Source organism: Vicia villosa, linkage group LG6 (assembly GCF_029867415.1).
Source record: "Vicia villosa cultivar HV-30 ecotype Madison, WI linkage group LG6, Vvil1.0, whole genome shotgun sequence".
Classification (NCBI taxonomy): Eukaryota; Viridiplantae; Streptophyta; class Magnoliopsida; order Fabales; family Fabaceae; genus Vicia; species Vicia villosa.
The window spans coordinates 81,153,333-81,168,779 of NC_081185.1; the positions used below are offsets into that span (position 1 = coordinate 81,153,333).

At 35.5% G+C, this 15,447-nt stretch overlaps 3 protein-coding genes across 3 annotated transcripts; 1 reads left to right on the forward strand and 2 right to left on the reverse strand.

Annotated features, from left to right (window-relative positions):
* Positions 1-4,815: 4,815 nt before the first annotated feature.
* Positions 4,816-5,172, reverse strand: LOC131613989 (uncharacterized). Its single transcript, XM_058885621.1, has one exon. The coding sequence runs from the start codon at positions 5,170-5,172 to the stop codon at positions 4,816-4,818; it is 357 nt and encodes a 118-aa protein (XP_058741604.1).
* A 650-nt stretch (positions 5,173-5,822) lies between these two features.
* Positions 5,823-6,398, reverse strand: LOC131613990 (uncharacterized). The gene is made up of 2 exons (XM_058885622.1): positions 6,338-6,398; positions 5,823-6,247 (listed from the first exon to the last, which is right to left on the reverse strand). Exons 1-2 carry the CDS (start codon positions 6,396-6,398, stop codon positions 5,823-5,825), a joined length of 486 nt encoding a protein of 161 aa, XP_058741605.1.
* A 7,167-nt stretch (positions 6,399-13,565) lies between these two features.
* On the forward strand, positions 13,566-15,236 carry LOC131611746 (F-box/kelch-repeat protein At3g23880-like). Its single transcript, XM_058883644.1, has 2 exons — positions 13,566-14,123; positions 14,507-15,236. The coding sequence occupies exons 1-2, from the start codon at positions 13,608-13,610 to the stop codon at positions 15,167-15,169; spliced, it is 1,179 nt and encodes a 392-aa protein (XP_058739627.1). The 5' UTR covers positions 13,566-13,607; the 3' UTR covers positions 15,170-15,236.
* Positions 15,237-15,447: the final 211 nt, after the last annotated feature.

Below are 15,447 nucleotides of genomic sequence, written 5' to 3' on the forward strand. Positions count from 1 at the left end.
TTGATGGTGAGAGAATTGGACTTAATTGAACAATTCAGAGATTTGAGTTTAGTATGCGAAGACACTCCTAACAGTGTTAAATTGGGTATGCTGAAGCTGACTAGTGGTATTCTGGAGGAAATTCGAGAGGGTCAGAAAACTGATGTAGAGTTGGTTGATAAGTTAACTCTGATTAACCAAGGTAAGGGAGGTGAATTCAGAATCGACGAGAATGGTATAATGAGGTTTGGCAATCGTGTTTGTGTTCCTGATGTTGCAGAATTGAGAAGAAGTATTCTTGAGGAAGGACATCGTAGTGGATTGAGTATTCATCCTGGTGCTACCAAGATGTATCATGACTTGAAGAAGCTGTTTTGGTGGCCTGGAATGAAAAAGGAAACAGCTGAATTTGTTTATGCTTGTTTGACTTGCCAGAAGTCGAAGAGTGAGCATCAGAAGCCGTATGGAGCTATGCAACCGTTATTTATTCCTGAAAGGAAGTGGGATAGTATATTTATGGATTTTGTTTCTGGTTTTCCGAGGATGGTGAAGAATTGTGAAGCTATTTGGGTTATTGTGGACAGGTTGACGAAGTCTGCTCACTTTATACCGATGAGAATGGATTGTCCGATGGAGAGGTTAGCTCAATTGTATATTGAGAAGATAGTAAGTCTATATGGTATCTCTTTGAGTATCGTGTCAGATAGAGATCCAAGGTTTACATCTCGATTCTGGGAAGGTTTGCAGAAGGCTTTGGGTACTAAATTGAGGTTGAGTTTTGCTTATCATCCGCAGACGGATGGTCAGACTGAAAGGACGATTCAATCATTGGAAGATCTGTTGCGTTCCTGTGTATTGGAAAAAGGTGGTGCATGGGATAGTTATTTGTCGTTGATTAAATTTACCTACAGCAATAGTTGTCATTCGAACATTGGTATGGCTCCATTTGAAGCTTTGTATGGTAGGAGATGTAGAACACCTTTGTGTTGGTATGAATCTGGTGAGAGTACGGTGATTGGACCAGAAATTGAACAGGAGACTACGGAGAAGATTAAATTGATTCAGGAGAAGATGAAGGCTTCTTAGAGTCACTAGAAGAGCTACCATGATAAAAGATGAAGGACACTTGAATTTCAAGAAGGAGATCATGTGTTCTTAAGGGTGACTCCTATGACTGGCGTTGGTAGAGCACTGAAATCAAGGAAGTTGACTCCACGTTTCATTGGTCCGTATCAGATTACAGAGAGGGTTGGAAAGGTGGCTTATCGTATTGCGTTGCCACCAACGCTTGCGAACTTGCATGATGTATTCCACGTATCACAGTTGAGGAAATACATTGCAGATCCATCTCATGTGATCCCAGTAGATGACGTGCAGATAAAGGATAATCTGACAGTTAAAGCTTTGCCTAAGAGGATCGAAGATCGGAAGCTGAAACAATTGCGTGGCAAAGAGATAGCACTGGTCAGAGTAGCTTAGGGAGGACCAGCAGGTGGAAATGTGACCTGGGAACTGGAAAGTCAGATGAAGGATTCCTATCCAAAACTATTTGCCTAAGGTATGTTTTCGAGGATGAAAACTCTTTTAGTGGGGGAGAGTTGTAACACTCCGTATTTTTCATAATTTAATTTAAAATTAATTTAATTGAATTATGGGAATTATTTGGAATTATTGAGAATTGTGGGGATTAAGCAAATGGGCTTAAGCTGTGATTAGTAAAAGGGGTGTGTGTATTGGTAGGCCCTATTACTAATTAGAATAGTTTTATTTTATTTTTTTCACAAAATAAAGGATTGTGGGAAAAGAGGAATAGAACCAAAAGAAGAGAAGTCTGAACGTGAAAGAGCAGAGAAGAGGAGAAGTGAGAAGAGAGGAAGAGCGAAGAAGCAACCTTCAGATAAGGGGGGACTCTTCCATTTATCTTCTATTATGGGATTATAGGTAGTAGGATGGATTGAACATGTTTTTTGTATCAATTGAGTTATGTTTAGGTTGTAGAATGTTAGATTTTGGGAGAATTGATTGATAATGTTTGTATTGATCATGTATGGTGTTAATTGGATGGTTGAAATGTGTTATAAATGTGCCAATTTGTGTTTGTGGTTGTTTTTTGGTGTTATAATACATTCGGGTGCGAATTGGTATGGATTCGGGTTACTACGGTGCTGATAAATTGGAGTTTTTCTGCTACAGCAGCGTCGGGAACTGGTTCCCAGTTGGGACGAACCGAGTTCCCGTAGTAGAAAATAGGAACGAGGCATTCCTGTTCAGCAGGAACCGGTTCCCACGTAGGGACATCCCGGTTCCTGGTACAAAAACCAGAGAGGTGTTTCTGAAGGATTTCAGGAACCGGTTCCCACATAGGGAGGAACCGCGTTCCACAGCTTTTTCCTAATTTCCACTTAACTTTAAAAACTCCTAACTTTTAAACCGTAAATCGGATTTTGGTGCCGTTTCGAGCATAGCGAAGCTAATTAAATGATTTATATAATTAAATTGTGTTTTGAATCGTAACTCGATTTTATATTAAAACTCTCAATTTTAATTGGTGGTGATAGTTATAAATACAGGTAAAATTGTAAATGTCTTTATCTGTTGTGATGCCGTGGTTGTAACTGGTGGTTGATATACATATATTGTCGATGTAAAATATGTGTTTGTTATGGTTGAGAAATAGCATAACTATGTGTGGCTATTGATTGTTGTGTTGGTTGATGATTATGACATCTGGTTGATTAATGTATGATGAGCATGTTATGGTTGATACATGCATTTCATAATCATTATGTGGCTGATCCTTAACGATGGTGGATCAGTGGTAGCTAATTCCCATTGTGTGGAATTAGTGAGTGGGTGTCGCCGTATCCTTGACGATGGTGGATCGGTGAGATGGGTTATCCCATGTTTGGTACCACATGCATGTAGTTGCATTGCATTAGGCTACTTGTGCTATTATAACATGAATGGAAGATTGTCCAATGTTATAAGTGTTGATTGTGTATTTGTTGTGGCTAATTGTGTTGTTGTGAATCTGATCGTAACTGTAATTGGGTGAATAATATGTGATTGATATTTTATTATCTATATCTTATAACATTGGTTAAATGTGAATGAGACTCATCCTTACTGTTGTTATTTTTTAGATTGAGGAGTAGCTTTTGTACTTGGTGAGGATTAACTTGTCAATTAATTCGTTAGAATCAGTTGGGTTCGTGTCATGCTCTGGTCATGTAATACTAGGGATGTTATTTAAAGTTACTTGATAAACTCTTACCATTGGGTGTTTTTGTTTATGGTGGTATTTTAAGTGTATGACTCTAGTTGTTTCATTATTCAGATGTTAAAGATATTTTCCGCTGTGTTAACATGTTAATCTGGATAATTTTGGTTTAACGTTCTCGTTTATGGCATGACATGAGTATTGTTTTAATTATTTGGAAGTTGTAATGCCCTTTTCATGTTTTACTCTGATTATTGTTAAATTTTCCGCGGGGTTTTAGAAGGGTGTTACATTTGGTGCCTATTTTCTGCACTCACTTGGCACTCATATTTGGCACACATACTTGGTGCTCATCTTCTGCACTTTATGCTTGGCATACTTGACACACATAGTGCTTACCACGTTGCATACTTTCTTCTTATCTTTATGGACGATCCTCACTGGATATTTTCTTTTTCTCTCCGGATCCATTCAAAAGATGGATAATCATTCACTCTCTATTTTGAATAGATTGATTCCTCACTCTCTGCAGGATTGATGGATTCCATACACGATGGTCACCCCATTTTATATCAAGTTTGAAGTTTGATTCTATTTATAGCTTGATGTGCTACCGTTGGAATAGAGCCGTTGCAATCTGGTTGAGTATGGCTTTGAACACTTCGTATTGATTGGATGCATGTGTTCATGACAGAACCTTATCCTATTGTCAGTCAGTGGCGTGCTACTCTGGTTTTCTTTTCCAACGTGCTGCAGGTAGCTTGCTTCTTCTTTTAACCTTGGGAGTTGATCCTTTAAATGTTGTAACTGTTTTGCATGTGATGATGTTTCTAAAAGCTCTCCCTTTGAATCTAAGCTCTTTGTATTTTATTTATTCTGTATACTTGAGCTGTAGATTCTTCATTGGTTCACAAGTAACTCTGTTATTGTTTGTATTTTGCATGTCACTGCGTTGTAGCTTCAGAACTTTTGATCTTTCTACGTGCGTGATCTTCTGATGTTGGAAAGCTTCTTGCAGCAGATTTTTCTTGTTTATTTTCCTTGAAGCTTCTGATGTACTTTCTGATTGAGGCTTATTTGATATGATGACTTTTAGCTTTCTTCCATCTTCTGAATGTTTGATTCTTCTTTCATATCTGATTCAGTTTCTGATATAGTTTTTGTACTGTGATTCTGATGCGACCTGTATAAGACTTATAGCATAATATCTGCGCACTAAATGAAACCATTAGTAATAAAATTGTTACTCACAAAATATATGCTTGTTATCATCAAAACTAGATTCTGAACATAGATTCTCAATCTTGTTCTAACACTGGAAACCTTCCAATCATGTTATAATAATATATATGCAACGTACTGACACTATGCATGTGGTACCAGTTCATCATGGGATTAACCCATCTGAACGATCTAAACATCACCGAGATACGGACCTACCAGCACTAATTCCACACAATGGGAATTATGCCATCCACTGATCCAAAACATCAACGGGATTCATCTCTTCTAATCTGTAGTCCAGGGAGAAACTCTAGGATGAATAAGTTCCTTCTCAAGCAGCTCTTCTAATTGACTCTTCAGTTCAACCAAATCAGATGCCGAATATGATAAGGCTACATCGACACATGACTACTTCCAAGAATCAACTCAATAGCAAAATCCATTTCCCTTTCAAGTGGCAACGCCCTCACATCTTCTGGAAAATCTTCTGGAGAGTCACATACTACCGATAATTCACTACTCACCGCCTTTCCTTTCACTTCCATTGATGTAAACAACTTAAACACAGTAGCCCCGTCCTTAACCGCCTCTTCCACTTGCCTAGCAGTCATTGCCCAATCCTCAACACTAACAGCTTCAGGAAAGATAATCGTCTTCGTATAGCAATTAATATGAATCCTATTGAATTCCAACCAATTCATTCCCAGGATGATATCAAGCTGTTCTAATGGAAGGCACACTAAGTCCATCCTGAACTCTCTACCAAATATATCAATTGAATAATTCAAACAAGCAGATGAAGTAGTCATTGAACCCGACGCAGGAGTGTCAATGACCATACTTCCATTAATCTCATATATTTCCAAATTCAATCATTTGGCACAATCCAATAAATAAATGAGTGAGTTTCTCTAGTATCTATAATTGCAATTAAAGGTATTCCATGGATAAAACACGTACCTTTAATCAACTGATCCTCAAGAGTAGTCTCTGACCCAGACAAGAAAAATACTCTTCCACCAGCATGATTCTTTCTTGGTTTCGTGCACTATCGACTGATGTGACCTTCTTCGCCGGAGTTGTAGCAAGTCACGGTCTTCTCTCTACAATTATTCAAAATATGTCCTGTCTTACCACACTTGAAACACTTCTTCTCTCCAATCTTACACTCATGTCTATGATGTCCAACTTCACCAGAGTTATAGCACCTAACAGGAAAACTAGAGTCTCCCCCACTAGGCTTCTTCCAGTCACTAGCTTTCGGATTTCCCTTAACATATGGCTTACCTCGATCCATAGGCTTCTTACCCCTCTTATCAACCAACTCGCGAGAGTGAGCTGACTTCACCTTAATGTTATCCTCTTCGAAAATTCTGCTACATTCCACTAAAACAGCAAACTAACGAATCCTCTGATACCTGATACCTTGATTGATCTTGTCGCGGAGGCCATTCTCGAATTTGAAACATTTCGAGAATTCACTCGCCTCGTCATTGTTGTAGTGGGTGTAGTACTTCGCCAGCTCAACAAACTTGGAAGCATACTCCGACACTGTCATATTACCTTGCTTCAGCTCCAAAAACTCAATCACTTTACTTTCTCGAACATCTTCCAGAAAGTATCGCTTCAGAAATTCTCTTCTGAAAATAGCCCAAGTGATTGCTACACCATCAGCATCAAGTTCAGCTCTAGAAGAAACCCACCAGTCATCAGCTTCTTCAGATAACATGTACCTCACCTTCAGGTTCTCTGCACAATCAATCGGCCGGAAGATCCTTTCGATCTCCTTCAGCCACTTCTGAGCACCATCAGGATCGTGAGTTCCTTTGAACAACGGAGGATTGTTCCTATGAAATTCCCCTAACTTCCTATTAGCACCAATCCCAGCTCCATTGGCATTCCCTCCTAGCACACCAGCAATCATGCCCAGAGCCTCTGCATTAGCATCATTATTCCTTCCATCTCTTCCAGCCATTGTTCTGCTATTTACAAAACAATCTCCATTAGAAAAAAGTATCGACAATGATAACTCACACTAGTTATATACAAGGGAAAGATAACAAGACTCTTGTCACAACAACCGACTATGCTCTAATACCACTATTGTAACACCCTTTTAAACCCCCATGGAACATATTAATTAATTCAGAGTAACATGTAAAAAGGATGCTACAATTATACATAACCATATTTTTTTAAAACACATGTCATGCTATCACGAGGAACTCAATAAATAACATTCACTGAAATATGTTAACACAGCAGAAAAAGGTTCGTAAGTTGAATAACATTAAACCAACGTTCATCATCTCCAAAAACTCAACAAAGTATTCAACCAAAATAAAATTAAGAGTTATCAAACAACTCTAAAAAAAAGTTCCCCAGTGTTATATATCAGAGCATGACACCGACACTACGACTAACGGACTAGCCCATAAGTTATCCTCACCAAAGCAAAAGCAACTACTCTTCAATCTGAAAAACACCAACAGTAAGGGTGAGTCTCATCACAATTAATAAATGTTATGAACTCATAAACAATAACATTTCATAAGCATATTAATCACCCAATTATAACATATTCAGATTTTCAGAGATTCATTCATCAACAACATCATATACAATACATCACAATCACCGTGAAATAACACTGGAAACCTTCCAATCATGTTATAACAGTATATATGCAATGTACTGACACTATGCATGTGGTTCTAGTTCGTCATGGGATTAACCCATCTGACCGATCTAAACATCATTGAGATACGGCCCTGCCTTCACTAATTCCACACAATGAGAATTGTACCATCCATTGATCCAAAACATCATCGGGATTCAGCCACCAAATATGATTATGAATGCATGAAACATATAACATACTTACCAACATCACCGATTCGATGAACAATATCATCTCACAATAACTCACCGTTATCATCACCAGTTAGTATGTACATGTCTTAGCATCATTCAATAATCAATCATATATCAATCACAACAATCACCACAATCACAATACAATCATATCATAACCACATCCATCACATTGTTACATAATACCACCTATGTCTACAATATATAACATCACCAAAATAATTAAATCGAGTTTTTAAAATAAAATCGGCCCTGCCCCAACATGTCATTTGATTATATAGGATTTTTAATTATTAACACTGTTAAAAATGGCGCTTAAAACGGACGCACAGTTCTAAAGATATGAATTTTAGAAAATATTTTTCAAAACAGCATCAGGTGTAACCGGTTACAGCATGGGCGTTACCCGGTTTATTCGCTATTATTGAAATTTGCCTGTAACTGGATACAGCAGGGAGGGTAATCGGTTATAGTAGTCAAAATTGCCCAGTTTACCTCTTTTTCCACGCGGTAACCGGTTACAGCATGGCTTCTACCCTGTTACAGCATGCACATAACCAAAAATCTCAATTTTGACAGCATCTCAGCCCCTCTACTCATCACTATTTCGTACCAATTTGAATTCTACACCAAAATGGAACCGATTTCAGCAATTCGACATAATTCAAACACAACACAAAATTCATCTAACATCCATAATCATTCATACACATTCTATTGCATCAAAACACACAATTGAACCTAAAAACCTCAAAATCCCAAAAACTAGAACATATATAATTGAGGGAACTAATCTACCCAATCAATCCTATCACTTATGAAAACATAAAAGATGATAATTGAAGAGTCCCCCTTACCACAGAGATTGATCTTGGTTCTTCCTCTTCTTCCTTCAGAACTCTCTTTCTCGTATTGCTCTTCTCTTCTCTGACTCTTTATTTTCTCCAATTTTCAATTTTTCCTTACTTACTTATTTTATGAAAATAGAGTCAATAGTTAGTAAAGGCCAACACAAATAGCACATCCCCTATACTAACTAACCACAAGCCCAATAACATTCTTTTCCAAAATTCTCCCATAATTCAACAAAAGCCAAATAATTTCCAACAAATAATTTAAATCTCAATCAAATTAATAAATGGAAATACGGGGTGTTACACCAATTGGTCAGTTTTCCTGCCAAATGGATGCATTACCTAGTTCTAGTGGGGGATTCAATGGTAATACAGTTGATAATCCCAAGAATCAAACTTGCAAGGCTTTGGAGTCGGTGTTCTATAGGAACACTAGTGTGGAAAATGATGAGATAATGGAAGAAGTAGGACTTGAGACTGAGAAGGAAGTGAGTGACAATACAAGTTATTCCTCTGAGAAAAGACTCATCATTGATTAGCTGATAGTCAAAACCTCACCCTTGAGAAGGACTAAGAATTAGATCCTAAATGATCCTAGTCCTGAATTGTCCTACTATATCAAGCCACCATATCCTATTCTCAAGAAGAAACCAGTGATGGAAGACGAGACGGGGCTATATCAAAAGTTCAAAGAAATAATTTAAGTTATAATTCTATTCAATTGCACCTTATTCTTAATTCTTTTTATTTGAGATACTCTTTTAATTTGATTTTGGGCGCATAGGAAATACTGACCATTAGTCTATGCATTGGACCTAGGGCATTTGTTATTGTAACACCCTGATTTACCCCGCATAATATTAATAGAAATCAGAGTATAAAATTTTCATTTAAAACAATTCTTTGAAACCAGGATGTCACATTTTCTTCATAATACAAAAACAATTGCTCTTAATCATAATAGATACATAACACACATAAAGGGATGAACTTTTCAAACGATATTATCTCCAAAATGAAACAACTTTCAATTACGCAGCGAAATTCCACATATTCAATCTTAGGAACGTCATGAAATTTTAATCCAACAAATTCAACTTCAAGTCGTAGACATACTTCAATAAGCACTTAAATTAACAAGAAACAAATAACAAATAATAACGTTCATCCCCCCGAGTGTTACGTATCAGAGCGACAATCCCGACTCGATCTACTTGAAGGTAACTAGCATTCATTCCTGATTACCTGCACGTTACCGACATAGGGGTAACATTCAAACAGAAGGGGTGAGATATCTTACAATATAAAGGAATGCATGATAAATAATATAGGAGATATGGATCATGCATAATTTCACCGCTTCATACAACATTAGCATCGTTCATCATTCAACAACATGTCATTAAACTTCAACAACAAATAATTCATTAATCATATCATAACCATGATAATGCAATGCAACCGACTCCCTACTATGCATGTGGTACCATCAGGGCATAAGCCCTCTCCAAAATGAAAAATAATGGGCAATAACAACGCATAAGCCTTCAACAGCAGGGCATAAGCCCTCAACATTTTGCCAATCTAGGCCAATAACAAGACATAAGCCTTCAACAATGTAATGTATGCAACATCTACGTGCGACAGCATAAATATGCAATAACAAGGCATAAGCCTTCAACAATTATGCCATTCTAGGCCATCATCATTATGAAATAACAAGGCATAAGCCTTCAACAATTGCCAATCAAGGCCAGAAACAACATCATTATGAAACATCAAGGCATAAGCCTTCACCAATTTACCGATCAAGGAGAATAACAATTATCATCATCACACAATAATATTATAATACAACAACATTCATTCATCATGATCAATAAGGCATAAGCCTACACAATAATCCTGTTATTTTAGGTCAATAATAACAATCACATCATAGTAATATATTCTACAAATTATGGAATTATCATCGCATTATACGCAACACTGACACATGAAATATCAATTAAAATCAGAAAATTATTAATTTAAAATCCCAAAATTATAATCATGTTAAAAATAATATTTTTAGCTTTCCAACGGTCCAAACGATACTTAAATCGGACTTACGGATCAAAAGTTATGAATTATTAAAAAAATTAATTTTTGAAAAAGTGTCAGGTGTAACGGGTTACAACAAGACTGTTACCCGGTTACAACGTACCCAGAGTCAAAAATATCAGTTTTGACAGCATATTACTCTATTTCATTCACCCACTTTCACACCAATTCGATACATCACTTAATTCTTCATTTTACAAGTCTAATAACAGTGTTCTAAGACTATTCAATTACACATATCTACTTCATCAATTTCACACAATTCACACATCAATTCACAAACTCATCAACACTTCAAACATTCAAATGCTACACAAATATGAGTATAAATTATGAACACCTAACCTCTACCATACCCCTCATCATGTCAACCCTTAGAAAGTAAGAACCCCACCCTTACCTTAGTAATTTCTTCGGCAAAGATTCCTCTCCTTCAGGTTCTATTGCCTTCTCTTCTTCTTCCTCTGTGCCCTAGCTTCTTCTCTCTTCTTCTCACTTCTACGATCAGTTCAACAAAATCAAGTTTTCACTTTTCCTTACTTTCCCAAATATGATCCTTAGACCTCTAATATGATCTTCCCCTTATGCCCTCACTTAACCATTTAAAATTACTATTAGGCCCTTCACATCTCTACACAAAATTATTACTATTAAAATTACTATTATTTTCTAACAATAAAGTGCTTCCACTAACTAATTAAATAATCAACTAATATTTAACAATTACTAACTATTATTTAATTCTTTCAATTGTTAATTAAATAATACTAGTGTTCACTTAATTTTCTCTACTCCTACATCTATCTTTTTCTAAGGTAACTACCCCATTCTAAGTGTATCATAACACATCAAAATACCCAACAACATATATAATTCACATCACCACATAATTAATAATTGGAAAAACAATGTAAATAAATTCGGGCGTTACAGTTATGCTTACGCCGGTTGAATAAGGATAGAAGACATCGATTAAAGGCTTAGGAATTAAGGTTCTATTGCATCGCCAAATCTTGCTTACGCATGTGAACTAGGGATAGGAAACTCCGAGTATAGATTAGTGAACTATATACTAAGGGATTGGGTATAAGGGTTTTTTTAATTCGCCATGGAACTATAGCAACAATATCATTTATGCAATACATCGAACATCAACAGTAGAGAAGTAGGGGATTCTATACAAAACCTGACCACTTTCGTATTATTGACATAACACTTTAACTTTCGTTTCCCATTAAAACTAAAAAAAGGGTTTTTTTAATATTTTCTAAACATTGTATTATTAAATAGCAGTCCATGTAAATTCAATTTATTACTTCGACATTATCTATATACTTGTTGAGAAGTCGTCATTACCACCTGATGGTTTTGGTAAAATTCCTCAAGATCAACCAACTATTGCTCTTTTGAGGGGTTGTCTCTAGCTCTATGCCTTTATTATGATCATATGAGAACCCATTTTGTTTTGTGGGAAATGCGAGAGTTTGGAGTTTAAGAGCCTTGAACTTGTTTGGTGAATCTTAGCTATGCACATCTTCAATGGGATAATTTTGTGCCTTATGTGTTGATGTTTCTAGTGTGTTTGTCCGAAAATGGAGATGTCCAATTGCTGACCTACAAAGCAGTTTGGGATGATGTTATGAGAGATGGTATAGTTAACATATTAAACTTCCTAATAAAAAATTTAGGTATGCTGATGAACATTATACTTTAATGCTTTGAAAAAAATATTAATATTTTAACACTTATAAAAAAATGATTAATTAAAATAATTATAAGAAAAACTAGTCAGATATATGTGCGGTCACAGAGTTAAATTTATTTGATATAATATAAAATGTATTTAGATACGTATTTAAATTTAAAATTAACTATTAATTTTAAAATAAATAATGTTTATATACACACAATTGTATTAAAATACAAAGAGAAAAAAGGGACTCGTGAGATGAATTAATACTTGAAAATAAGGATTTTATCTTTTAAATTAAGATAATTATTGATTAAAATAATATGTATTGTGCTGATAGTGACCCGTGAAATAGAAAGTTTATTTGATACAATATAAAATTTATTTATATACAAATGTAGATTTGAAATGAGTTATTTAATTATAAAATGAAAAATAACTATATAAACTCAATTGTATTAAATAATCATGCAAAAAGAAGAAAAAAAGACTCGTGAGATGAAGAAAGACAAAAAAAAAATTGATATTTTGTCTTTCAAATTAAGGAAAATTGTTGATTAAAACAAAATAGACATTGTGCTAATAATGACTCGTGAGATAAAAAATTTATTTGATGCGATATAAAATGTATTTATATATAAATGCAAAATTTGTAATTAATTACTTAATTGTAAAATTACAATAATCATATAAATTGATTTGATGATTTTCAAATTTTTTGTCTCATGAACACAAGAACACAAAAATGACAAAATCATTATTCTTAAATGTATCAAGCAAATGAATACACCATGTGAAGTGAGATTTCACCATGAACCTGATTCTATAATTAGTTTTTCATAACACCTCGTAACCACGCCGAATCGAGCGTGTTTATATTCGAGTTTCATGCCATTTTTTTGCTTTGATGTGTCAAATTCATGATTTTTTTTTTTTTTGCAATTTTGAATACATATTTGAAATAGGGATAAAATTCTGGTTTCAACGGTATATAATTTGTGAATTAATTAGTTGATTTGATGATTTTTGAATTTTTGTTCATGATATATAATTGAAGATGATGAACACAACCATCTTGGCAATGTCTAAGTCAGGGTCAAGATAATAATTGCGGGACTGAAATCGGGTTGAAGTAACCCGACTTAAGGATGAAGATGATAATTAAGATTTTGTTTTTTTATAAATAAATTAATATAATAACTTCATACTTAGATTAATCCAAAGAATGTGAATTACTCAATCTCATGTAACATTGAATTGGGTTCCGAATGACTTTTTCAAAATTCTCGTTTTTGCAACTTTTATCATAGAAGCTCTCTTACTAAAATTTGTGAATTATTGACAATGCAAAGGAAATACTTCGATACTTTATTCATTGGAAACTAGGCTTTTAAATAGCCTTTACAAAACAGAATTGGAACAGAATACTCCTAAATTTAAGGAACAAATCAACTAGCTATAATTATGGAAACCGAATGAACGTTACATTTGAGACCTATTCTACAGGCCTTTTATTGACTAACAGTAGAAATAAAACTCTTCAAAGAGCAGTTCATGCGTTTGAATGGTTATAAATAGATAGTAAATCTCACGTGTCATGTTGTAGTTGTAAAATGTAGTATTAAGTGAACGGAGGAAATTTCAAGAGTTTGGTGCGCAATTCATGTCTCTGAGACATTCTCTTCCAGTTCTTTCTCCCGATCTCATAACGGAAATCCTTTCATGGCTTCCGGTGAAAATTCTGGTGAGATTGAGATGCGTTTGCAAAGAGTGGAAATCGCTCATCTTTGATCCAACATTCGCTAAACTTCACCTTCAAAGATCACCCAAACACACACACACCCTACTTACCTTACTCCATAATGGAACCGGAACTCGGTTCCCCACTCTTGATCACTCAGTGCATCGTCCCCTCGAACACCCTTTCTCCACTGTCAGCGAAGACGAGGGTCTCGGTGTTACAAACCACGAAAATTATCATGCAATAGGCTCCGCCAATGGTTTGGTCTGTTTGATCGGTACAAAATATCAAGATGAATACTTAAAAGAAATTTGTAGTCTTTTCTGGAACCCTACTTTACGATTGAGATCTGAAAAGTCACCAACTTTGTATGACATGTCTTCTAATTACTTAGTGCATCTTGGATTTGGCTATGATGATTCAGGAGACAAATACAAGGTTAGTTCAATTTCAATTAAGATTGTGTTACTTTGATACACCAAAATGAGCATTGCAAGAGTACTTAATTGCACAATTGCAGTTCAGATCCAACCTAAAGTTATGATAGCTTCTGATTTTGTGTATTGGTTTAAGATAGAGCTGGTTATCTGGTTTGTGTTGAATAACACACATGTATTATGTACTACCTTAGTGCTTGAGCTCTAGATGCTGATTTTATGAATTGTTGGACTTATAAAATAAAAAAACTGGGACAAAGCATTGAACATAAAAGTAAATTTTTTTTGCAGGTTGGTGTTGTTCTAAAAAAGTTATACCGTTCTTTGGTTTAACCACATATATTTACTTTCTTTGGCTTATTTTTGTTATTTACTCCTTGCAAGGTGGTGGTTGTGTTTTGTGATCATACAGTGGGGAAATGGGAGGGGAGAGTTCATTGCATGGGCGATAGTTGCTGGAGAAACACTCTCGCTTGCCCTGATTTTCCAACTTTACTAGGAGGAACTCTGACCGGACCATTTGTTAATGGTAGTGTTAATTGGTTAGCACTTAACAACTTAAATTGTCATCGGTATAAATGGAAAGAAGTTACCATCAAAGTGTTAGTGATTTTTTCTCTTGATCTGCGGAAAGAGACGGGTAAGTATATTTTGCTGCCTGACGGTATCGGTGAACTACCCGAAGATGAACCCGAGCTTGCTGTTTTAAGGGGTTCCCTGTGCCTTTCTTATGACCTCATGAAAACCCATTTTGTTTTGTGGGAAATGAGAGAGTTTGGAGTTCGAGAGTCTTGGACTCGGTTGGTGATTGTTAGTTATGTGCATCTTCAATTGGATGATTTTGTGCCTGAGTGGCCGCTGTTGCCGATGTGTCTGTCGGAAAATAGAGATGTCCTGGTGCTGGCCTGCCCACAAGCTGGGTCTGAAGTTATTATGTATCATCCCAGAGATGGTAGAGTTGAACATATTGTACTTCCTAACAACCAAGTTTGGTATGCCTATGAACATATGAAGAGCTTGGTTTTCCCTCATCCTCATCCACACTAAACTCCTATGCAGCAAACTGTTAGTTTTTTAATACCTACTGATGCTTCCTTAATTGTGTTTTCCTTATTTTGTTGGGTGATTCCATTGATACTTGATGGATCAAAGTGTTTGGGAATGGATGAAGATATTTTAATTTTCTATTTATTACTATTATGAGTTAGTTTTCAACATAATGCACAGAGAAAATAGTCTGAGTTAATTTTTATTTTTCAACTTATTTTTGTCAATTGCTCAAAACTTTCTTTTTAGATATGAATTAAGACCTGTTGGTTGTATGT

What these genes read in the sequence shown, in the direction of transcription:
- LOC131613989 (XM_058885621.1), bottom strand. Translation starts at nt 5,172, where the DNA reads ATGGACTTAGTGTGCCTTCCATTAGAACAGCTTGATATCATCCTGGGA.
- LOC131611746 (XM_058883644.1), top strand. Translation starts at nt 13,608, where the DNA reads ATGTCTCTGAGACATTCTCTTCCAGTTCTTTCTCCCGATCTCATAACG. An exon ending in ATTCAGGAGACAAATACAAG is followed by an intron (nt 14,124 to 14,506) that starts GTTAGTTCAATT and finishes ACTCCTTGCAAG; the next exon opens with GTGGTGGTTGTGTTTTGTGA.
- LOC131613990 (XM_058885622.1), bottom strand. Translation starts at nt 6,398, where the DNA reads ATGGCTGGAAGAGATGGAAGGAATAATGATGCTAATGCAGAGGCTCTG. An exon ending in GGCTCTGGGCATGATTGCTG is followed by an intron (nt 6,248 to 6,337) that starts GTGTGCTAGGAG and finishes CGTTGTTCAAAG; the next exon opens with GAACTCACGATCCTGATGGT.